The sequence below is a fragment of the Salvelinus fontinalis genome, chromosome 7 (genome assembly GCF_029448725.1).
Source record: "Salvelinus fontinalis isolate EN_2023a chromosome 7, ASM2944872v1, whole genome shotgun sequence".
Taxonomy (NCBI): Eukaryota; Metazoa; Chordata; class Actinopteri; order Salmoniformes; family Salmonidae; genus Salvelinus; species Salvelinus fontinalis.
In genome coordinates, this window is record NC_074671.1 from 58,657,673 (window position 1) to 58,683,236 (window position 25,564).

General features: G+C 42.2%; 2 protein-coding genes across 6 annotated transcripts in view; one reads left to right on the forward strand and one right to left on the reverse strand.

The window, feature by feature from the left end:
• The first annotated feature begins 168 nt into the window (after nucleotides 1-168).
• Nucleotides 169-10,850, forward strand: LOC129859868 (reduced folate transporter-like). Of its 2 annotated transcripts, XM_055930061.1 has the most exons (6): nucleotides 169-335; nucleotides 1,184-1,852; nucleotides 3,680-4,481; nucleotides 5,418-5,610; nucleotides 5,787-5,928; nucleotides 6,043-10,850. In XM_055930061.1, exons 2-6 carry the CDS (start codon nucleotides 1,580-1,582, stop codon nucleotides 6,244-6,246), a joined length of 1,614 nt encoding a protein of 537 aa, XP_055786036.1. In that variant the 5' UTR covers nucleotides 169-335; nucleotides 1,184-1,579; the 3' UTR covers nucleotides 6,247-10,850. The 2 variants fall into 2 exon arrangements, with proteins under 2 accessions (XP_055786036.1, XP_055786037.1); XM_055930062.1 differs by lacking the exon at nucleotides 169-335 and having other exon boundaries at nucleotides 358-1,852.
• Nucleotides 10,851-13,141: 2,291 nt separating this feature from the next.
• The window catches only part of LOC129859862 (collagen alpha-1(XVIII) chain-like), a 108,979-nt gene continuing 96,556 nt past the window's right edge, over nucleotides 13,142-25,564 (reverse strand). For all 4 annotated transcript variants that reach the window (XM_055930054.1, XM_055930052.1, XM_055930050.1 and 1 more), the window contains 15 exons: nucleotides 18,819-18,872; nucleotides 18,475-18,543; nucleotides 18,241-18,306; nucleotides 18,026-18,056; nucleotides 17,862-17,915; nucleotides 17,727-17,761; nucleotides 17,501-17,623; nucleotides 17,189-17,348; nucleotides 16,988-17,052; nucleotides 16,718-16,846; nucleotides 16,582-16,614; nucleotides 15,778-16,461; nucleotides 15,444-15,641; nucleotides 15,209-15,324; nucleotides 13,142-15,030 (listed from right to left, as the gene is read on the reverse strand). In XM_055930054.1, coding sequence (XP_055786029.1) covers nucleotides 14,817-15,030; nucleotides 15,209-15,324; nucleotides 15,444-15,641; nucleotides 15,778-16,461; nucleotides 16,582-16,614; nucleotides 16,718-16,846; nucleotides 16,988-17,052; nucleotides 17,189-17,348; nucleotides 17,501-17,623; nucleotides 17,727-17,761; nucleotides 17,862-17,915; nucleotides 18,026-18,056; nucleotides 18,241-18,306; nucleotides 18,475-18,543; nucleotides 18,819-18,872 — 2,031 coding nt within the window. In that variant the 3' untranslated portion in view covers nucleotides 13,142-14,816. The remainder of the gene's footprint in view (nucleotides 15,031-15,208; nucleotides 15,325-15,443; nucleotides 15,642-15,777; nucleotides 16,462-16,581; nucleotides 16,615-16,717; nucleotides 16,847-16,987; nucleotides 17,053-17,188; nucleotides 17,349-17,500; nucleotides 17,624-17,726; nucleotides 17,762-17,861; nucleotides 17,916-18,025; nucleotides 18,057-18,240; nucleotides 18,307-18,474; nucleotides 18,544-18,818; nucleotides 18,873-25,564) is intronic.

The window sequence follows — 25,564 nt, forward strand, 5'->3', positions numbered from 1 at the left end:
TTCAGTTGCGTGCTCAGTAGAATGCTCTATGTTTTGTGTAGGGTGTTTGTCTTTATTCATTAAATGTTCATGTGATATTATGTCCTAATATATTGGAATACATGATGTAGCCTATTGGCCATTGATATTGAAACTAGTGAAAAGTATTGATCATTGAGTGATATACTAATGTTAATTGATTAAATACCTTTTAAGGTGCATTTTGGATTATCTCCGGTCAATCAACAGAAACTACAGCCCCCATAGTTCCTTGCAAAATCTCACAGACTCGGTTGCTCTGAAATGCATTCAACTGAACAGCGCGCACACGAGTTCAGTCGGGGAAGAATTTAGAGGTAGGTTTTTACCTACTTCCCTTGTCAATTTATAAAGTTGTATGTACATTGTTTAAAACCCAATTATTGGTGTCAACTTCAGCTAGATAACAAGTTCACCAATGTTCCCTGCAATAAGATAATATTAACTCGCGTGATGGAGCTAACATTAACTAGATAATGTCAGCTACTGTAGACAGTTAGCTAAATTGTCTAGACTAGTTGATTTTAGCTGTAGCTAGCTCTCTGACATTGTTCACTAGCAAGGGGCTTATCAAAATAGGCTCAGCTACCTCTTCCAGACAAGCTTAGCTACCTTTCGCTAACTGACGTTAGGTATTCCAGACAGGAATCTGGTTAGCTAACGTAACTAGTTAGCTAACATTGAATATGGCTCGTGCCAGCCATTCGTGCAGAAGTTGAACCCCTGTTTTAGCGAAAACGTTTTAAAGTAACTATGTCTGGTCTCACATGCATGCAGTATTGCAATTACAAAGCTATTTAACTATGGTAAACTGAAATGCAATAGCTGGTCAAGAGGTAGACGTTACAAAAGTCGTTCGTTGTGAATCTATTTTTGGAGTGTGTCAACCCCAAGTTAATAAATCAGTCCAAGAGAGAACAACAAAATTATAATACACTGACTGCACCCAAATAATACTCGTGACCTGATAGCTCAGATCTGTTAGGGTTGTTGTTTACCATGGTTGTTACTATAATACGTGTGATTTGATGTCCCTGCCTGGAAAGGACAGCTTTGGACATAGGGAGTTTGGTTGAGCACCATCCCACAAAATAATGAAGAATACAGCACTCTGTCAGAAAACAAACTTTAAATGACTATTTGCAAACATTCTTGTATTTTACAGGTTCACAATGACCAGAGGTCCAGCTGTAAACTAGCTTGCTTTCAATCATTGTTAATCCTTGGAATGGAGCAAAGGTTGACCTTCTCTCATACATACAGTATGAAAATGGCTGCAGGTAGCACTTTAACGCCATGTTCATCGTTGTTAAAGGTTTCTCTCTCACCCCCTCTGTAATGTTTAACACTGGATCCTTTGTGGAACTTGTAAGGGAGGAGTGCTAACAGGAATCTCTACTCATTGTCTGCTTAGAACATCTGAATTAGAGGTTTAGGCCCTACTCTCTGGTTTCTATGAAAATTCCTATAGCAAGCCTCTTCACTATAGCAATACCACTTAGTCGTTTGATACAGTCAGAGGTAGACTTGGGACTCCAGTGTCCACTGTCAGGCCACTACCATGGTGGACAAAGACGCTATGGTGAGTGGGGATAGGGCTGTGGAGGAAGAGGCTGAACTGGACCTGAAGGAGAACACCCCTGGAGAGCCTGACCCTGAGATGGCTTTTCCCCCACCTGAGGACTCCTCAGACGGCCAGACCAAGACAGCCCGGACCTGGGAGTTGTCGGTGGTGTTCCTGTGTTTCTATGGGTTTATGGTGCAGCTGAAGCCTGGGGAGCCCTTTATAACACCAAACCTGCTCAGCATGGAGAAGAACTTCACCAGGGAACAGGTCAGTGATGCACAGTCATCCCCCTATAACAGTTTGGAATGTTGGTGTGCTGTGTTTTGCGTGAGAGTGCAATGTGTGTAGTGTGTGTGTGCAACTATCTGTGTGTGTGTGTCTTAAGTTAAACACAGTTTTTAAGGGTGGGTAGATGTGTAGGAGGTAGGGCTGCACGATGTGGGTGAATAATCGAGTTGAGAAGAAAAAAAAATCTTACCGAATGTTGCGATTTGATGTTAAAGATCAAAATACTAGGGTGAACTGTTGGAATCATAGAAATTGAATAACTTATTACAAAGTAGGGCTGGGAATTGCCAAGGACCTCACGATACAATATTATCACGATACCTAGGTGCCGATACGATATGTATTGCGATTCGATGTTCCAAACATATTGCTCACCATTTGTCTGCTGCAGAGGAACGAGAGAGAGCCATGAGAAAATTAGTTTTGATCAGTTATGGAAATAAAAGTGCTGAAAACAAATTGGCTCCCTATTAAAATAGAAGATGGAGAACAGCGCAATTTTTTGGGGGGCGATATTGTCAGTGGTATGATATACACTCACAAATAATATCCCGATATGTAACTGTTTAAATTCTGTCCCCCATCGCTATTAAGAACCAAAGTGGAAAGCGGCATTGTTCTTGTTTGGAACGATTGGTTGACTGCATTGACCTAACAGAATAGCATGCAAACTTACAGTGAATTTAACAGCAAGGAGGAGGAACTGCACTGCTTGGTGGGAAGCAGCCGCAAGAGGAGAAAAAAATGGCGTCCATTACACGTTTCAAAATATTGCATGCGATATGGATCTCTTGCGATATGGATATTGCATGTCAATATTTTGATTACGATGTGAGTTCAATCATTTTGGAGCACTAGTAGGAAGGATCGAGAAACTTATCTTCACTCTTGCTTAGTAAACAAGTATATTGTTAGTCGTGTCAACTATTGCTATCGGTCTTCTACTGAATAAAAAAAGTATGTATTTAACCTTTATTTAACTGACTTGCCTAGTTAAATAAAGGTTAAATGTAAAAAGAAAATGATATATATATTTAAAGGCCAGGGCATGTCAGTTCAACCTGAGGCCCAATTGATTTTGAGGGATATGAAAGGCAATGTCCTGCGCTGGAGAAGGCTATAGCCTTGTATGACACGTAGAATGACAACCCTGATATAAGCTATATCAGCTGACACGAGTTCCATCTGAATTTATACTAGGAGCTTGAACTACAACTGCTCAATCCTAAAGTAATTGGGAAAAAAGTGCCAGTTTTTATTATTTTCCAGTGTTCCTTAGTCATGGAACCCACTGGACTGTAATAAGGCTATCACAGTGTGAGTGCAGTAACCCCTCCTCGGTATGGTCAAAGTTCACATTCCTACAAATTAGGTCAGTCTCTTTTTCTGATTGGTTACTGTAGGCTTGTCTGGCTCAGTATCAACCAATGAACCTAATGGCCTGACGTCTGCAGACTCATTGGAAGGTGTCCTTGCATACAATGTAGCTTTAGTTCAAATGAAGGGGATCAGTGAAGGTTTTTGCTCCCCTCATTTCCTGTAGAGGGGGATTAACGTTGTTGCATTGGCAAAAGGTGTCAGCACAGCGACAAGGTTATTCTGAACAGCATATGAGGCATGTGCATTTGTCAGTGTTCGAGGACTCACGGGAAACTAGCCTAAATATGCAATTTGAGAACACCCACCGGCACATTTTATATAGCCTTCAGCTACAACAACTTTTTACAAGGAGAATTAGATTCCATGTAGCCCTCTGTCTCTTCTATGTGGTCTCCCCCTCTCATACCTGCCATTCTCTTCCTCCAGGTGACCAATGAGATCAACCCGATCCTGTCCTACTCCTACATGGTGGTGCTGGTGCCAGTCTTCCTCCTGACAGACGTCCTGCGTTACAAGCCCGTCCTGGTCCTCTCCAGCCTCAGCCATGTGGCCATCTGGCTCCTTCTCCTCCTGGGCTCCTCCCTCTTAGAGATGCAGTTCATGGAGTTCTTCTACGGCATCACCATGGCAGCACGCGTGGCTTACTCCTCCTATATCTTCTCCCTGGTCACCCCAGAGCTCTACCAACGCGTGGCCAGCTACTCGCGCTCTTGCGTCCTCATGGGGGTGTTTGCCAGCTCGGTGCTGGGCCAGGTGCTGATATCCGTGGGCAGGCTCTCCTTCGCCATGCTCAGTGCTGTCTCCTTGGCCTTGGTGTCCTTCGGCTTGGTGCTCTCCTGCTGCCTGCCCTGGCCCAAGAGGTCCCTGTTCTTCAACAGGGCCCACCACGCTGCCCAGAGGAACCTCCAGGAGCAGGCTGCCGCCCAGTCAGAGCTGACCAGGATGAAGCAGGGCGAAGCGGGCTTGGGTTCAGGTGATACCCCTTCCCTGGCTCCTCTCAGCTCTGGTTCCTCCTGGAGAGACTCTGTGTTTATTCAGATGCTGAAGGAGCTGAGGAACGTGCCGCGGAGGCCCAGCCTGAGACTGTGGAGCCTGTGGTGGGTGTTCAACTCCGCTGGCTACTACCTGGTGCTGTTGTACGTCCATGTCCTGTGGAACAAGGTGTACCCCGCCACGGAGAACAAACACGTCTACAACGGAGGGGTGGAGGCTGTCTCCACACTACTGGGTGAGGGATCCATTTCCCTAGGTTTTAGTCTGGGTACAAAGGCCCTCCAAAGCCAGGTATACAAGTGTTTTAATAACCAATGTGTAGTATTCACCTGGGTCTTTACTGTCTGACAGGGTAGGAGCCTGTGTTGTCCAAGTCAATGATTCTTACAAAATATGAACACCCCTACAGCAGTTGGCAGAGGTAGTAGTGAGACCACCATGGCAACATGCTTCAAGGTACATGTTTTCTAGGTCAAATGAGTTCTCCGGCATCACGTGACGTCAGGTCAATAAGTTTGTCTTAGACCAGGGTTTCCCATCTCCAGTTCTCCAGTACCCCCAACAACACATGTTGTTGTAGCCCCAGGCTAACGCGCCTGATTCAATAGTTGATGAATAGTTGACAAGTAGAATCAGGTGTGCTTGTCTGGGGCCACAACAAAAATGTACACTGTTGGGGTGGGACTGGAGTTGGGAAACCCTGTTTTAGACTGACCCCTCTCCAATGATTTAAGTATGACTGAAGTTACATGACCTAAACAGTTGACAAGGACAGGAGACATACAAAGCCCATTCATCTAGAAAGAGGAATTCCCACGAAGCAGAATGTGGTGCGACAACAGAAGACTAAACAGTCACGTTCTGTTGAAAGGTGGTGGAAGATGACGATGGTTTAGATGTTGATCACAGGGAGATGACGCCAGACAATGTGCTGCTCCCCATAGTCATTTAGTATAATTATTTTATTGATGTATAATAATAACAAAGGCTTACTGAACCAGCAATCCCCTCTGTTTGCCTTGATATGATGTCGTCAAACTGTGACCCTGAGTCCACACACACACACAGCATTTATTAAATTAACTTCCCCCAAGCCTTAATCACCTACTCAGTCATTAACTTAGTCAGCTTATCTTCTTCGACTAACTTCACCTCGTTAACTCTGTCCCAGGTGCGATCACGTCGTTTGCAGCAGGCTTCGTGAAGATCCGCTGGAACGTGTGGTCTGAGCTGGTGATCGGTGTCATCACGGCTCTGCAGGCTGGCCTGCTGCTCCTCATGGGGACCACCAGCAACATCTGGGTCTGCTATGTGGCCTACTCCCTCTTCAAGGGTTTCTACCAGTTCCTCGTGCCTATCGCCATGTACGTTTCTTTAGGTCTACTTTTATTTAACGTCGTTGTATACATATAATGGGATTTTGAGGATTTTGATGTTCAGATGTGTCCAGTATATGAATGCATTGTCATAGAACTGTCACGTCTTTCTTACTTTAGGCTGTACATTTAATCTGCTGACTATCCTGTTGTGGTGTTTGTAGTTTCCAGATCGCCTCGTCGCTCACCAAGGAGCTGTGTGCCCTGGTGTTTGGGGTCAACACTTTCCTGGCGACCGTTCTGAAGACCATCATCACCCTCATCGTCTCTGACAAGAAGGGTCTGGGACTAGACGTGCACTCCCAGGTCAGTCACACACACTCTGATTACGACCATGCTCAGACGACTTCCTGCAAGCTGACGTCACCCATATGGGAACACCATATGCTTTCTAATGAGTGCTGTTCTGTTCTCCAATAGTTCCTGGTCTACTTCTTCTACTTTGCCTTGCTGACGGTTATCTACCTGGGCTGTGCTGCCTGGGTCATCAATCGCCACTACAGGAACCAATCGGCAGGAGGGGGAGGGGACACCGACCAGGCCACGCCCACTGAGCTATGTTCCGTACCATCAAACCCCGCGGAGACGGAACCTCTGTCCAATGGGAACAACGTGAAGGCCTGAAAGGGATATTCCGGAATGTTGGCAATGAAGCCCTTTATCTACTTCTCCAGAGTCAGATTAACTTGTGGAGACCATTTTTATGTATCTGCATGCAGTTTGAAGGAATTTGCTAACTAGCGTTAGCCAAAATTCTAACTGCCGTTAGCGTAATGACTGGAAGTCTATCGGAACAGCTAGCATGCAAGTTGTTCCTGTAGACTACCAGTCATTGCGCTAGCTAACGCTAGTTGGCATTGGCTCGCTAAACTACCTCTAACTTCCTTCATACTGGATGCAGAGACAAAAATGGTATCCATGAGTTCATCTGACTGTGTGGAAGTAGATAAAGGGTCTCATTGCCAAAATCCTCAACTATCCCTTGAACATTGTGTCATCTTTACATCAACACCTAAACCCCCTACACTGACATTGAGTGGTCTAAACGGTCTGGGAATCTCTCGCTACGGTTTCCACACGACTGCACAAGGACAGATGAGACTTAGAGGTGAGTCGAGACCTCATGACACTTCGTTGGATGTGTTGGTGGAGTGTAGTTTACCAGTATTAGTGAACAGTCACTGTTCTCAGCCCTTAGTGCCTTATTCGGTGTATTCAGTTCACCAAAAGGATGTTATTATGGAATACATCTTTTTTTCTCAATGTTTTTAAAGAATTACAGGCAGGGCCCACCTACATTACTACAAGATATTTAAAAAAACTCACTCGATCAAGCCTAATGGTCTTGTAAGCAGCGGTGGGAAAAGTACCCAATTGTCATACTTGATTAAAAGTAAAGACACCTTCATAGAAAATGACTCAAGTAAAAGTCTAAAAGTATTTGGTTTTAAAAAGTAAGAGTATGAATGATTTCAAATGACTTAAACCAGATGGCACAATAATTTTTTTTTTATTCATCAGTAGCCAGGGGGAAACTCCAACACTGAGACATAATTTACAAATGAAGCACTTGTGTTTAGTGAGTCCGCCGGATCAGAGGCAGTAGGGATGACCAGGGATGTTCTCTTGATAAGTGTGTGAATTGGACCATTTTCCTGTCCTGCTAAGCATTCAACATGTAACGAGTACTTTTGTGTGTCGGAAAATGTATGGAGTAAAAAGTACATTATTTTCTTAAGGAATGTAGTGATGTAAAAGTTGTCAAAAATATAAATAGTAAAGTACAGATAGTTCTTAAGTAGTACGTAAGTATTTTTAAGTACTTTACACCACTGCTTGTAAGTAGCAATACATGACCTCGTATGCGGTACAAATCACATTATTGTGGGAGCACCTCTTAGAGAATGAATTAGGCTGTTTGAGAAGGTTTGCATCCTAAGCAACCTGCCTCGACATTGTTTCGAAGTACAATAGACCAGCATATAGCTACTGTAGTAGGTCAATTTAAGGAATTTCCTTTTTCGGCTTTAGACCAATCCCTACTTCACACTCAAAACAGTGTTTTGTTTTTAATAGTCAGAGTTTGGGCCTAGTTGTCAGCCTAATGTTCTCAGAGAGACTGTTGACATGTACTATGTAGTGGCTGCTTTGCTCTTCTTATCCCAGAAACATCCTAAATGGTGTTATCCACTGGTGAATATGTTCAGTTTTCCAAATACAGAGTAATCATATGTTCCCTGATAATGTTGAAGCACATTTATTTTCATAACTGACTGAGAAAATAATAATCTCAAGTATAAGGGACCAATATGAAATGGTCTACAGAAACAGTCTTACTAATTCTACTGGACTACTTCTACTGATGGAACAATAGCCTGTTATATTCAGCAAATGATTCACTGTTGCGATCATTAGGAATTCTCGACAATTGCTGCAATTGTATTAATTAGCGAAAACCATCTTTTTTAATCTGTGTATATATTGTTAGCTGTATAGTAGTCCTCCAGTGAGCGGTGTGTGCCCCACAGGACCATGATTACTATGTGATCACATTAGCATTGCTTTAGATTAAGCAGACACGTGACAGGATGCATTTTTGGGCTGCTGAATCTTCCTGAAGATTTTTCTTTGAAAAGTGTGAAAAGATTTTCTAAATGAAGCCCTTTGTGTGTATGTTCACTACACTCCCATTGTCTTGGGTTTAAACAGTGATTGCTTGTGAACAAAGCAGATGCCAATTGTTTTAGGGCCTTCAAACGAAATATCAGTGGACTTTTTTTATTTCACCTTTATTTAACCAGGTAGGCCAGTTGAGAACAAGTTATGCTTGCTGCCAGTGAGTAATTCAATGCACCTTGTCAGGAAGTGTTTTAGCTACCATTTTGTGTATAGTTTTGCTTACGGGAGGGTGGTGTAAGTTGAGCCATTTTTTACGTTCAGCATCACTCCAAGATATATATAGTATTCTTTCTAACAAAGATATCTACATATATTTCAGGATGTTGTGTATCCCTGGAATTAATCAGAATTAATGTGAACTTTAGTTTTGAAAACATAGTTTGTCTGGGGAAAAAAGTGGTCTCTTGGGACAATAGGGTAAATCATAGGGTAAATTGAGCCGCAGAATAGGGTAAGTTAAGCTGCATAGAAATGTCTCTACTGAATGAAATATTACCAATACCTTTAAAAAAAATGATATCTATCTTTATTTCCCGTACACAATTGCTTTGTTTTCTTTTTAATAATTTAGCACATTTTAACACAGGCTTAACTCCTAACAAACACTTTGTATTTTATATATATATATTTAACATTGGCCAGGCCCTGTTACCTCATATCCCAGCGATAATGCCTTGCATTATGTCTGGGAAGAAAACACTTCAATTTGCTCAACTTGCCATTGGCTCAACTTTTACCCCAAGGCAAACATTTTGATTATATTAGAACACACAGATACAATAAAGCTCTTTCATGCTGATGTATAGAATAATCTGAAAGTTATCTACTTTGTTTTAGATACAAGCATCATGAAACCTCTGTAACAGAAATTAATTTGACTTGGTGAAAAGCTTTTATTTTTTATATATATTTTTTTACTTAACTTTTTCCATATGGCTTCTTCCTTCAGACTCCATGAAATGATGACCTCTTCCTAGATATTTGGTCAAATTATAACATTTTGTGTATGGTTTCCTGGAAACAAGGGTGGCTCAACTTACCCCACTCTCCCCTATTTTTGTTTAAATGTTTTCATGCAGATTTGTCTTTTCTCCCCCAGCAGTGCTAATCATACGCTCATTGTCATCTTTTCTAATAGGAATCCCACATGATTGTGAATGTGTAAACTGGAGTATAGTTGTTATGAAGTACTGCAAATGAGTTTGAGGATTTAGCTATGAGCTGGCAGACCTTTATTCTGCATGTTATTTTCCAGAATTTTAGAATGAGCTATTTTGTGTTGTTTTAATGCAGGGGTTCTCAAACGTTTTTGCTTCGTGACCCACCAATTGAGCTGTCTTTTGAGTCTCGACCCACCATAAGGGTTGAGTGGTAAGAAAAACATACACATACCAAAGCATAAATACAAAATATGATCTTGGCAGCGGACACACTATTTTGCAGTTTCAAAGCAATTCCACATCCTGCCATTGAGCTGAAATAACATTTTTGCAATTTTAAAAACAATTTCCTGCAATTCTGTGGATTTTGACATGGGTGGTGTTCTTATGCACAAACAATATCGGTGGGGGCCTGATTGTCTAGTTTTTATTTTATTGATTGTAAATTCTCAAAGATTATAGGCTATTATTTTAAAAAATTCTGCATCCCATCCCAGTTTGGGAACTACTGTTTTAATGGAACAATATATTTATCTGTGTGCGTAAGAGTGAAATTGGGTTTTCTTAAATGTTTGGCACTGAGGAAATAAAATGCAAAATGAAGTTGAAAAAATGTAAATATCTTTTAGGCCTATATGTTTATTCTTTGGAATCGGACAACTCTAGGAACTCATGTCTGGTGTACCCTTTACATTCTAAGTGTGTTTATACCATACTTAAAGTACGTCCATAAATGCAGATTACACCTACCCAATTTTTTTTATTGAAGTTGCCTTTAATTGAATTGCTGTGCATAGGAAGTGGTTTGCTGAATTCCTGTCCCCTTGAGTAATCTTAGGACCATCTTACTTTAAAACTGAGAAATCATGTCAGAATATAGACTATAGTAGTTGAGTGCCTATTAATTACATGTAGGGTGGATGAAAGATGTGCGTGAACAATACAAGCACTTAACTTGAGAACGCATGTACAATGGGTCCGGAACACGAGATACGCAACTTGAACTTTGCACTATTCTCTAATTGATTTAAAAGGTCATATCTCAAGGTAGGTTTCAGCCTATAGTGATGAGGTTGTAGAGTATACAATGATTTTTACATGGTCATATGGCCTCAAACAAATACAAAGGTATCAGATGAATTGCACCTAATGGTCTATATGCCGTGCATTATATTAGCCAACGAGTTCAGTATTGGATATCAGTATAGGATAAGATTTGTAACGTTAACTATCAGAATTGTTCATGTTTATTATTGTCACACTGACTTCAATCAATGCCGAATATACACTTTGGGTGAATGACTGTGAACCTATTTTGTTGCTGTAAAAAAACAGACTTATGTCAACATTTTATTTTTGATTTACAAATAAATCAGTTTGGAAAAACAATGTAGCATTTGTTTGTTTGCGATAAACGTTGATGACATTGAGAGAAATGGCACAGTACATGTCATCTCAGGAAACTCCTCGTCAGTGTCATACACCGGTTAATTGAGTGAGCTGCAATGCTTTCGTCTTTGGATTTTGGATAAAAAGCTTTATTTAATTTCTATGACAGTGCATAGACATGAAAAACACTTAAGAGCACTTTTGAGGATTTTGAAACGCAAAAGGACATTGCAAAACAAAAACATAGTAATTTGATTTTTGATACAAAATGTCATGATTCTTGGCCCAGACTCATCTATTCCTGTTACTACATAGATCCATGGAGTCCATTACTAAAAAGTGTGAATGTTAAAACTACTTTAAAAAATCTTAATCGCAAAATAAATACTCCTTTTGTTATCAAAACGTTTAAAATATCCTGTTCCCTTTGATGTCCGCTAGCAAAATAAAACCATCCAACATTTACCACAATGTTATAGTGCTTCAAAAACTGGTTATATGTACTGATTACAACAAAAAAGTAAAGTGAATAAAAAATGACAACATTGGATAATAAACATTTAATGTACAATACTGCAACAATTAGCTTGTTGGACTCATAGAGAACAGAATTAGTCTCCTGTTTAATCTGTAGGTGTGGTCTGTGGTGTGGTTTGATTCTAGGGCAAACTGTTAAAAGGCTATAGACTTTCTACAATGCAGGTATTATGCTTTTGAGGGTAAGACCACAAAAAAATACATGTACATTGTGATAGTCTGTCTTCTAACCCCCAATGAACATGGCTTTCTGAAGTGGACAGTGAAAGGAGAAGTGGAATGAATACAAACTCTACTGAAAACCACAGCGTTGAGGTGTTTACAGAACAGTGATTTAGACGTATGTGCAGGGGGTTGTGGTGGGCTGTTTGGTCAGCCGCAATCAGTGTATAAAGGGGGGTGGATTGGGGCTTAGGGGGGGTCCATCTCTTAGCCTGGTTGTCGCTGTTCTTGATCAACCCCATATTATGGACATGTGGTCCTATTTGGCCAGCTGGACTGAGTGTATTGGAGAAGGGGAATGTAGCTGTTACATACAAAGCACCATTGTGTGTGTACGTACCAGTGGAGGCTCCTCAGAGGAGGAAGGGGAGGACCATCCTCAGTGAAATGTCATAAAAATGTAAACATTAGAAACATTCAAGTTATACTTTTTAGATATTAACTATACTAATTATATTCATATGTCACAATAATTGATTAAAATACATTGTTTTGCAATGATCTACAGTAAATTCAACAGCACTGTCTGGGGTAGCACCATGGTGTAGCCGGAGGACAGCTAGCTTCCATCCTCCTCTGGCTACATTGACTTAAATACAAAACCTAGGAGACTCGTAGGCCTCACCCCCTTCCATAGACATGGTAATTATGACCACTTCCGGAGGAAGTCCTCCAAACGATCAAAGCTTTTAGGATCAGAGAACAAACCTAGTGTGAGGTATTGGGATTGTGCCACAGAGCATTATGGACTTTTTTTTTTACTATGTGTTGAGAAGCTTTGTGACATTGTTGGATAGAGATTAAGAGTGAACAGTGATAGTTGAGCATTTTGTTTTTCTTCAAATGACAGGAGACAAGGTATATTATAAATAGTTTTCTTGGTTTTAGAACTTAATTTTTGTGTCCAGTTAGTGCAATTGATTTAACATTTTTAAAAGTTAGCTTCGCTAACTTCAGTAGCTAGCTATCTACCAGCGTGAGTGTGCAGTTTGTGGACTTTGTTGAAGAACCCCTTTCATTCTCTGGGGTACATGGAAAAGGGAGGGTCGACCTCTGCCTGAGATCAGTTTCATGAAGAAAGATGAAAAGGTGAGGGCGTTCAATACCAACTGGTATCAAAAGTAAAGCTGGTAACAGGGAGCCTTTTATCAAGCTGCCTGTATTGCTGGCCTTGCCTGCTTTAGGGAAAGTCTGAGCCTTGGTGGAAAGGTGGGTACAGTGACCTGAAGAACATTGATCGTTCAGCTAAACGGCAAAACAAAAGCAGGGAGCATATAAATGCCGACATCACATTCAAGCTTCTGGGAAAAATTGCATCGATAAGAGGACATGACGAGAGGGAAAGTTCCCGCCAACAAGGGCAACTACAAAGAGCTTGCAGAGGTAATTGCTCGTTACGATGCTTTACTTGCTGAACATATCGAACTTTCGACTTGTCTTTTCTAGGATGTCGAAAACAATTCAGAATGATCTGATAGCTTCATTGCATCATCCATAAACATTTCGATTAAAGAGAGAGGTTGACAGCGCGCTCAAGTAAGCTTTCCACTTTCCTCCGGTATTTATTTAGCAAAGATGATAACACAATCACTCTGGACAGACACAAGCAAAAACTCATGACATAAATGTTGCAGCAGCCTAGGCTACACCTAAACGCTAGAAATCAGACATGCTGTATGGGATGAAAACGAGACTATATTTCAGTCTGATCAACTGTAGGCTCCTAATAAGAGCACCTGCATATAGCCTATGCACCCTGTCCACCTGGCCCGGGTAAACTGATTGGTAATGTTATGTATTTATAGTCCATTTTTGTGTCAGGAGAAAATGTGAATGTGATCAAATTTAGTTTATATTCAAAACTGGGCTGGCTAGGCTTATTAACTGGAATTAATCAACATAATAGAGATGATAGATGTGAGTAAATGTTTTATAAGGCCTACAGTTGCATAGGCCTACATGATGCAAACATGCATAAAGCAAGCTCAGCCCAGTTGTCTATGTGTCTGGGTAGAGGAAATCCCCCTACTAATCTAGTCTAAATATCATTCATATGAACAGGTGTAAGGTAGCTGCAGTTTGACAGGGGTTTCATCCCCCCAGGGCCAGGAGTTTAAAAACAACATGTAACCTGATTAGGAAAAACTGGTCCCTTCATAGCCCATATAAAACCTTTTTACAACTAATTCATCACTGGCATACCTTATAGGGTCCAGAGTTTTCCTAGTTAGGTTAACGTATAAGGAAAAACTCCAGGCCCCAGGGGGTAAAAATTGCCCCACTGCTCTGGGACCTACGATGCCACCAGTCTGCTTGCAGTTGTCAGTTATGGTCAGTTATGTGTATGATCAGGGCTTTATTCAGGAACGTGTCTTGGGCTACTTTGATGTGTCAAGTGGGCGAGATGCCCAGTCTTTGTTTGACTTAATGAATTTTGACATGTCTGAGTTTAACTTCATAGAGAAACTTGTCCAAACCTATGATGGCGCAGCTGTAATGGAATGTATCTGCTATTTGTATTTCCAGCTAAGTCCCCTCCTGTTCCCTGATTTAAGAGGTGATGACTACTCCACTCCATTACCATTACCAACTCTCTCCTGACATGAACTGAATCCACGTCTCATGTGCCCGCTCATCCACTGGCACGTTGAATGTTTCCTCTCCAAGCTCTGTGAGTCCCCCTATCAATTTTATCTCATTACTGTATGAAGAGTCAATCACATACACAATCACATTATTACACATCAATGATTATTACTCTTTGCTTGGACTAACTCATTCTGAGCTCTTTTGTCTAACTGTGTAGTGTGTTGTGTTATTGTTTGTCTTTCCAGGCAAATCCTGTTCTGCACTGGTCAAGCTGCTGAACATCTCAACTCATGCCTCATACAATCACTGCTGTGATTACTTTCCAACACTGTGTAAGTAGCCCTCTCATTCCCATTCCCCATAATATTGTACTATAAATGTCTTTATTAAATGCTTTAGGTTAAAATAATTATTCTTTGACGATTTTTGAAACACACTTTGTGCGTTCTGCGCCTATACCCTGGGTCTACCATCCTCCTCGTTTTTTAAATCACCAGCCTCCACTGGTATGTACGTTTTGTTAGGCCTCCTGGATTGGCTGATGTGTTTGTGTGTGTGTTTCATTAGGCTTATCTCTTGATCTGGCTGTAGTGTGTGTGTGCGTTTGGTCGGTCAGTCCTATCTCTTGAACTGTTCGATGTAGCTGTTCTCGATGCAGAGCACGGCGTAGGAGCTGTGACAGCTGCTGGTTCTCTGTTGGAGGAGCTGGCCCCCCTGTAGAGAGGAGGCCATGCCCGTCAGCGCCTGCTCCCCTATACGCCACGTCTCACAGTAGTTATCCACCTGGCCGTGCCCCCTGCTGGTCGAACCGTGCCATATCATCTTGTCTGGCCTGGGTGAGGAGAGGGAATAAGGGAGAGAACGAGATGAAGGGATGAATCATCATATCTTTGCTTCCATTCACTTTCTCAGCTGTTAACTTTACATAACTTATCAATGCCTCCTTATGGATGTTGTAAAAAGAGAGGTTTTGATATTTTGTGTATTGTGAGTGATGTGTAGTTTATCACCATGTGCCGTCTGTGAAAATGTCTTTGCCATCGAAGGAGTAGATGGGTACATTGTCCTTCACTCTGCCCTCTGAGTCACTGAAGATGGCCTCCCAACTGTCAAACAGGACCTCGTCCTATAGAGGGGACAGACAAATGGTTAGGGACGGTTGCTGCCAATTACTTAAATGATATGGAATGATACTGGGATTCTGAATGATGCTGAAAATGCATCTCAGTCTTAGCCCGACAGTACCTTTAGGTTGACGATGGGCATGCGGTCTCTGTCTGACTTGCGGACAATGCTGTAAAGGTCCTGGAGCTTGGAGGAGAGGAAAGCCCGGAAGGTTCCCTTCAGCCCGATGGCCCGAGCCTGGTTGAAGCACAGGAAGTCTGCCCCTCTGATACCCCGCATGTTACCCCCCTGGGGGGCGTTCAGGGCGACCAGGTGAATCTGCAGAAGGAAAGAAGAAGAAGAAAAAAAGTCTGCTTTTAAAAACGTGCTTCCCATCACATCCACGATCAGAAGTATTTCAGCAGTGGCCTGTTTTTAGGTTACATTTATAACATTTAAATCACTGGCTACTCACGCTTGGGCCTGACGTGTGTTGGTGGCTGGGGGTCTCAGGGGGTCTGGGTCTGCGTTGTGGGGTTACAGGGTAGCGGGTGTCTGAGTAAACCGGGTTCTGTGGGACAGGGGCTGACTGGGGCTGGACCGGCTGAACAGGGTCAGGGTTGTGCTGGCGGTCTGTATAACTGGGGTACCGTGGATCAGTGTGTGAGGGGTATCTGGGGTCTGAATGTGAGGGGTAGCGTGGATCTGGCTGGGCTGGGTAGCGTGGATCCGGCTGGGCTGGGTAGCGTGGATCCGGCTGGGCTGGGTAGCGTGGATCCGGCTGGGCTGGGTAGCGTGGATCCGGCTGGGCTGGGTAGCGTGGATCCGGCTGGGCTGGGTCGAGTGGATCCGGCTGGGCTGGGTAGCGTGGATCCGGCTGGGCTGGGTAGCGTGGATCCGGCTGGGTTGGGTAGCGTGGATCCGGCTGGGCTGGGTAGCGTGGATCCGGCTGGGCTGGGTAGCGTGGATCCGGCTGGGCTGGGTAGCGTGGATCCGGGTGAGTCGGGTAATGTGGGTCGGGGTAAGTAGGGTGCTGTCCCTCAGGCTGTGGCTGGTGGGGGTCTAGCTGTCTGGGGGGTTGCTCTGTGGCCGTGTTGGAGGGATGATCTGGCTGGTAGTAGACCACTGGAGGAGGGTCGACAGCTGCTACTTCATTACCCTGCAGATGGATATAGACAGATAACTAAAGGCAATAAGATTCACTAATGTGATTAATAACTTCATTAAGTGATTCCCTCACTGTCACAATAGTGTATTGTGCACATTTCCAACGACTTACCTGGTCAGGGGGTAAAGCTATGTATGGTCCAAGCTGAAAGGTAAAACTTCCAAGTTAATCATGTAAACATTAACAAAGGATGAAAGTGTTTTATAAATATAGTGGCTTGCATTCATTACACTGGTAAACACTGCACCTGGATTTGCCGGAAGCCATCTCGTACTCTGATGTAAAAGTCTGTTTGGTCGACCAGATACACCAGCGTCCCCTCTGCCTGTCGTCTGGCCGTGGCTGTCATCGTGTCATATGACCTCAGCACCATCACCTGTTCAAACGTGGACGACAAGGAGCTAAATGATGCCACATCCTGGAAGTGGTGTATAAATCATCACAGTGAGGCCCCGTCCAGAAACAGGACCTAACCTCCTAGACCCTACACTAGGAATGGAGGGGTTAACAGACTCACCCCAGAGGAGTGTCCATCAGTTCCAGGTGGGCCAGGAGGGCCCGGAGGTCCAGGGATGCTGATAGCTGAGATGTAAAAAGATCACATTCATTGAAGCTGTTAACCAAGGCGCTACTGCACTTCATGTCACCAGAAAGTTGTTTCTGCCTATGTACTGTATGTATGTATGTATGTATGAGTGTGCGAGAGAGTACGCCTCACTCTGTGTTGGCCTGTAGGCTCCAGGTGAGGAGGATGATCCCGAAGGTCCGGGGGGCCCCGGTGGGCCTGGGTTCCCTTGCCTGCCTTCGTACCCTCTTCCTGGGTTACCTGGAGGGCCCTGGGGCCCTGAAGGACCGATGATGGACTCTCCCTTTGGCCCCTGGAGATCGATAGATTAGATAGATATTTGTCTTACTCATTAAAACTTTCTGATTGAACTCCATTCTACATGTCTTTTGATGCAAGGCACTGATAAAACGTGGAGAATGCAGTATAATAAAATGGCTGTTGTTGTTCAGTGGTTATTCTTACTGGAAGTCCTGGAGGTCCAGGTTGACCACCCTGTCCACTGTAACCGCCACCATAATATCCTCCGGCTAGCTCGCCCTTCTCCCCCTTCATCCCCGAGTCTCCTCTCTCTCCCTTCATCTCCTTCTGCAGGGACACACACACACCACGTCATTTGACCTCACGTCAAACACATACAGACGCATGGCGGGTTGTGAGTGTAGATCGCCTTTGTAGTTACGTCACTTACTTTGAAGGTGTAGATGTCAAAGTTGGACGTGAGACCTAGAGTGGAGACGATAGAACGTGAGTTCAATCAGCTCAATCTCATGTGTTATTTACTACCGCTGCCCTTAGGTGTACTAACTAGCTGGTTTTACTGTACCTGGTACCCCAGGTATTCCTGGTACTCCACGATCACCTTTCTCTCCTTTGGAGTCTGATGGGTGGAGGAAAAAGGCCAACATGTAAGCGAACACATGACATCGTTTTACATGTAACGTTTTGTGTCATGGTGCGAGACTGGCCAATGAGAATGAGTTAACTTACCAGGATATAACCGTGAGACATCATCATACCTCTGAGTGTGAAACAGAACAAAGGGGAGAAGAGTTACACTACTGTACCTTGGAAAGAGACCAGATCAATTTGTTAACCCACTTTAGTGACTCTGTGGGTTTTAACAACCTGACTGACTACAGCATATAACTATCACAACACCAACGTCTGGGAAAGATACAATACTGGATCAGACATCTACTCACATTGAACCTGTCCAGAGGTACTGCTGGCCCGGGGGGTCCTGGAGGGCCAGGTGGTCCTGGAGGACCCTAAAAACATGGATCAATCTGGGTTAAACTGATGCCCTGTCTGGGTCATGACGTTCTAACCACACCACTGCTTTTATGAATGATTTAACATGCTGACCTCTGGGCTGCATCCCAACAGTCTTACATGTATGAATCCCATCAATCACCAACCAGCGGTGTAGTACTTACTCCATATCCTCCAGTCCCTCCAGCTGAATCCCCCCTCTCGCCTTTGACACCATTCAACCCAGGACGACCCTGTAACCAACACACTAGTTTAGATCCAGCAGCAGTACATCACCAGTTTGTTATTACTGAATGGGAAATAGTACACTTGGATTCTTTCAAAGTCACACTTCAGTGCCATTTAGCAGACACTTTTATTCAAAGCGACTTAGTCATGTGTGCATATATTTTTACATATGGGTGGTCCTGGGAATCAAACTCACTGTCTTGGCATTGCAAGCGCCATGCTTTACCAACTGAGCTACAGAGGACCACCACTTGGCTGATAGCTGAACAGAGATACTTACCGGTCTACCTGGCATGCCTATATCTCCCTTTAGACCAGCTGGACCATAGGGACCCTATAGAGAGAGAGAACAATATAAATCTACATGCTGGACCCTATAGAGACAGAACAATATAAATCTACCTGCTGGACCCTATAGTGACAGAGAACAATATACATCTACCTGCTGGACCCTATAGTGACAGAACAATATAAATCTACCAGCTGGACCCTATAGTGACAGAACAATATAAATCTACCAGATGGACCCTATAGAGACAGAACAATATAAATCTACCAGCTGGACCCTATAGTGACAGAGAACAACATAAATCTACCATATGGACCCTATAGAGACAGAGAACAACATAAATCTACCAGATGGACCCTATAGTGACAGAGAACAATATAAATCTACCTGCTGGACCCTATAGTGACAGAGAACAATATAAATCTACCAGATGGACCCTATAGTGACAGAGAACAATATAAATCTACCTGCTGGACCCTATAGTGACAGAGAACAATATAAATCTACCAGATGGACCCTATAGTGACAGAGAACAATATAAATCTACCTGCTGGACCCTATAGTGACAGAGAACAATATAAATCTACCTGCTGGACCCTATAGTGACAGAGAACAATATAAATCTACCTGTTGGACCCTATAGTGACAGAGAACAATATAAATCTACCTGCTGGACCCTATAGAGACAGAGAACAATATACATCTACCTGCTGGACCCTATAGTGACAGAGAACAATATAAATCTACCTGCTGGACCCTATAGAGACAGAGAACAATATAAATCTACCTGCTGGACCCTATAGTGACAGAGAACAATATAAATCTACCTGCTGGACCCTATAGTGACAGAGAACAATATAAATCTACCTGCTGGACCCTATAGTGACAGAGAACAATATAAATCTACCTGCTGGACCCTATAGAGACAGAGAACAATATAAATCTACCTGCTGGACCCTATAGTGACAGAGAACAATATAAATCTACCAGATGGACCCTATAGAGACAGAGAACAATATAAATCTACCAGCTGGACCCTATAGAGACAGAACAATATAAATCTACCAGCTGGACCCTATAGAGACAGAACAATATAAATCTACCTGCTGGACCCTATAGTGACAGAGAACAATATAAATCTACCTGCTGGACCCTATAGAGACAGAGAACAATATAAATCTACCAGATGGACCCTATAGAGACAGAGAACAATATAAATCTACCAGCTGGACCCTATAGAGACAGAACAATATAAATCTACCAGCTGGACCCTATAGAGACAGAGAACAATATAAATCTACCTGCTGGACCCTATAGAGACAGAACAATATAAATCTACCAGCTGGACCCTATAGAGACAGAGAACAATATAAATCTACCTGCTGGACCCTATAGTGACAGAACAATATAAATCTACCTGCTGGACCCTATAGAGACAGAGAACAATATAAATCTACCTGCTGGACCCTATAGAGACAGAGAACAATATAAATCTACCAGATGGACCCTATAGAGACAGAGAACAATATACATCTACCTGCTGGACCCTATAGAGACAGAGAACAATATAAATCTACCAGATGGACCCTATAGTGACAGAACAATATAAATCTACCAGATGGACCCTATAGTGACAGAGAACAATATAAATCTACCAGCTGGACCCTATAGAGACAGAGAACAATATAAATCTACCTGCTGGACCCTATAGAGACAGAACAATATAAATCTACCAGCTGGACCCTATAGAGACAGAGAACAATATAAATCTACCTGCTGGACCCTATAGTGACAGAACAATATAAATCTACCTGCTGGACCCTATAGAGACAGAGAACAATATAAATCTACCAGCTGGACCCTATAGTGACAGAACAATATAAATCTACCAGCTGGACCCTATAGAGACAGAACAATATAAATCTACCTGCTGGACCCTATAGAGACAGAGAACAATATAAATCTACCAGCTGGACCCTATAGAGACAGAGAACAATATAAATCTACCAGATGGACCCTATAGAGACAGAACAATATAAATCTACCAGCTGGACCCTATAGAGACAGAGAACAATATAAATCTACCAGATGGACCCTATAGAGACAGAGAACAATATAAATCTACCAGCTGGACCCTATAGAGACAGAGAACAATATAAATCTACCAGCTGGACCCTATAGAGACAGAGAACAATATAAATCTACCAGCTGGACCCTATAGAGACAGAAAACAATATAAATCTACCTACTGGACCCTATAGAGACAGAGAACAATATACATCTACCAGATGGACCCTATAGTGACAGAACAATATAAATCTACCAGATGGACCCTATAGAGACAGAGAACAATATAAATCTACCAGCTGGACCCTATAGAGACAGAGAACAATATAAATCTACCATAGGGACCCTATAGAGACAGAGAACAACATAAATCTACCAGATGGACCCTATAGAGACAGAGAACAATATAAATCTACCAGCTGGACCCTATAGAGACAGAGAACAATATAAATCTACCAGATGGACCCTATAGAGACAGAGAACAATATAAATCTACCTGCTGGACCCTATAGTGACAGAGAACAATATAAGTCTACCAGATGGACCCTATAGAGACAGAACAATATAAATCCACCAGATGGACCCTATAGAGACAGAACAATATAAATCTACCAGATGGACCCTATAGAGACAGAACAATATAAATCTACCAGCTGGACCCTATAGAGACAGAGAACAATATAAATCTACCATAGGGACCCTATAGAGACAGAGAACAACATAAATCTACCAGATGGACCCTATAGAGACAGAGAACAATATAAATCTACCAGCTGGACCCTATAGAGACAGAGAACAATATAAATCTACCAACTGGACCCTATAGAGACAGAACAATATACATCTACCAGCTGGACCCTATAGAGACAGAACAATATAAATCTACCAGCTGGACCCTATAGTGACAGAGAACAATATAAATCTACCAGCTGGACCCTATAGAGACAGAGAACAATATAGATCTACCAGATGGACCCTATAGAGACAGAGAACAATATAAATCTACCAGCTGGACCCTATAGAGACAGAGAACAATATAAATCTACCTGCTGGACCCTATAGAGACAGAGAACGATATAAATCTACCTGCTGGACCCTATAGAGACAGAACAATATAAATCTACCAGATGGACCCTATAGTAACAGAACTATATACATCTACCAGCTGGACCCTATAGAGACAGAGAACAATATAAATCTACCAGATGGACCCTATAGAGACAGAGAACAATATAAATCTACCAGATGGACCCTATAGAGACAGAGAACAACATAAATCTACCATATGGACCCTATAGAGACAGAGAACAACATAAATCTACCAGATGGACCCTATAGTGACAGAGAACAATATAAATCTACCTGCTGGACCCTATAGTGACAGAGAACAATATAAATCTACCAGATGGACCCTATAGTGACAGAGAACAATATAAATCTACCTGCTGGACCCTATAGTGACAGAGAACAATATAAATCTACCAGATGGACCCTATAGTGACAGAGAACAATATAAATCTACCTGCTGGACCCTATAGTGACAGAGAACAATATAAATCTACCTGCTGGACCCTATAGTGACAGAGAACAATATAAATCTACCTGTTGGACCCTATAGTGACAGAGAACAATATAAATCTACCTGCTGGACCTTATAGAGACAGAGAACAATATACATCTACCTGCTGGACCCTATAGTGACAGAGAACAATATAAATCTACCTGCTGGACCCTATAGAGACAGAGAACAATATAAATCTACCTGCTGGACCCTATAGTGACAGAGAACATTATAAATCTACCTGCTGGACCCTATAGTGACAGAGAACAATATAAATCTACCTGCTGGACCCTATAGTGACAGAGAACAATATAAATCTACCTGCTGGACCCTATAGAGACAGAGAACAATATAAATCTACCTGCTGGACCCTATAGTGACAGAGAACAATATAAATCTACCAGATGGACCCTATAGAGACAGAACAATATAAATCTACCAGCTGGACCCTATAGAGACAGAACAATATAAATCTACCTGCTGGACCCTATAGTGACAGAGAACAATATAAATCTACCTGCTGGACCCTATAGAGACAGAGAACAATATAAATCTACCAGATGGACCCTATAGAGACAGAGAACAATATAAATCTACCAGCGGGACCCTATAGAGACAGAACAATATAAATCTACCAGCTGGACCCTATAGAGACAGAACAATATAAATCTACCAGCTGGACCCTATAGTGACAGAACAATATAAATCTACCAGCTGGACCCTATAGTGACAGAACAATATAAATCTACCAGATGGACCCTATAGTGACAGAGAACAATATAAATCTACCAGCTGGACCCTATAGAGACAGAGAACAATATAAATCTACCTGCTGGACCCTATAGAGACAGAGAACAATATAAATCTACCTGCTGGACCCTATAGAGACAGAACAATATAAATCTACCAGCTGGACCCTATAGAGACAGAGAACAATATAAATCTACCTGCTGGACCCTATAGTGACAGAACAATATAAATCTACCTGCTGGACCCTATAGAGACAGAGAACAATATAAATCTACCTGCTGGACCCTATAGAGACAGAGAACAATATAAATCTACCAGATGGACCCTATAGAGACAGAACAATATAAATCTACCAGCTGGACCCTATAGAGACAGAGAACAATATAAATCTACCAGGTGGACCCTATAGAGACAGAGAACAATATAAATCTACCAGCTGGACCCTATAGAGACAGAGAACAATATAAATCTACCAGCTGGACCCTATAGAGACAGAGAACAATATAAATCTACCAGCTGGACCCTATAGAGACAGAGAACAATATAAATCTACCTACTGGACCCTATAGAGACAGAGAACAATATACATCTACCAGATGGACCCTATAGTGACAGAACAATATAAATCTACCAGATGGACCCTATAGAGACAGAGAACAATATAAATCTACCAGCTGGACCCTATAGAGACAGAGAACAATATAAATCTACCATAGGGACCCTATAGAGACAGAGAACAACATAAATCTACCAGATGGACCCTATAGAGACAGAGAACAATATAAATCTACCAGCTGGACCCTATAGAGACAGAGAACAATATAAATCTACCAGATGGACCCTATAGAGACAGAGAACAATATAAATCTACCTGCTGGACCCTATAGTGACAGAGAACAATATAAGTCTACCAGATGGACCCTATAGAGACAGAACAATATAAATCTACCAGATGGACCCTATAGAGACAGAACAATATAAATCTACCAGATGGACCCTATAGAGACAGAACAATATAAATCTACCAGCTGGACCCTATAGAGACAGAGAACAATATAAATCTACCATAGGGACCCTATAGAGACAGAGAACAACATAAATCTACCAGATGGACCCTATAGAGACAGAGAACAATATAAATCTACCAGCTGGACCCTATAGAGACAGAGAACAATATAAATCTACCAACTGGACCCTATAGAGACAGAACAATATACATCTACCAGCTGGACCCTATAGAGACAGAACAATATAAATCTACCAGCTGGACCCTATAGTGACAGAGAACAATATAAATCTACCAGCTGGACCCTATAGAGACAGAGAACAATATAGATCTACCAGATGGACCCTATTGAGACAGAGAACAATATAAATCTACCAGCTGGACCCTATAGAGACAGAGAACAATATAAATCTACCTGCTGGACCCTATAGAGACAGAGAACGATATAAATCTACCTGCTGGACCCTATAGAGACAGAACAATATAAATCTACCAGATGGACCCTATAGTAACAGAACTATATACATCTACCAGCTGGACCCTATAGAGACAGAGAACAATATAAATCTACCAGATGGACCCTATAGAGACAGAGAACAATATAAATCTACCAGATGGACCCTATAGAGACAGAGAACAACATAAATCTACCATATGGACCCTATAGAGACAGAGAACAACATAAATCTACCAGATGGACCCTATAGTGACAGAGAACAATATAAATCTACCTGCTGGACCCTATAGTGACAGAGAACAATATAAATCTACCAGATGGACCCTATAGTGACAGAGAACAATATAAATCTACCTGCTGGACCCTATAGTGACAGAGAACAATATAAATCTACCTGCTGGACCCTATAGTGACAGAGAACAATATAAATCTACCTGCTGGACCCTATAGTGACAGAGAACAATATAAATCTACCTGTTGGACCCTATAGTGACAGAGAACAATATAAATCTACCTGCTGGACCCTATAGAGACAGAGAACAATATACATCTACCTGCTGGACCCTATAGTGACAGAGAACAATATAAATCTACCTGCTGGACCCTATAGAGACAGAGAACAATATAAATCTACCTGCTGGACCCTATAGTGACAGAGAACAATATAAATCTACCTGCTGGACCCTATAGTGACAGAGAACAATATAAATCTACCTGCTGGACCCTATAGTGACAGAGAACAATATAAATCTACCTGCTGGACCCTATAGAGACAGAGAACAATATAAATCTACCTGCTGGACCCTATAGTGACAGAGAACAATATAAATCTACCAGATGGACCCTATAGAGACAGAACAATATAAATCTACCAGCTGGACCCTATAGAGACAGAA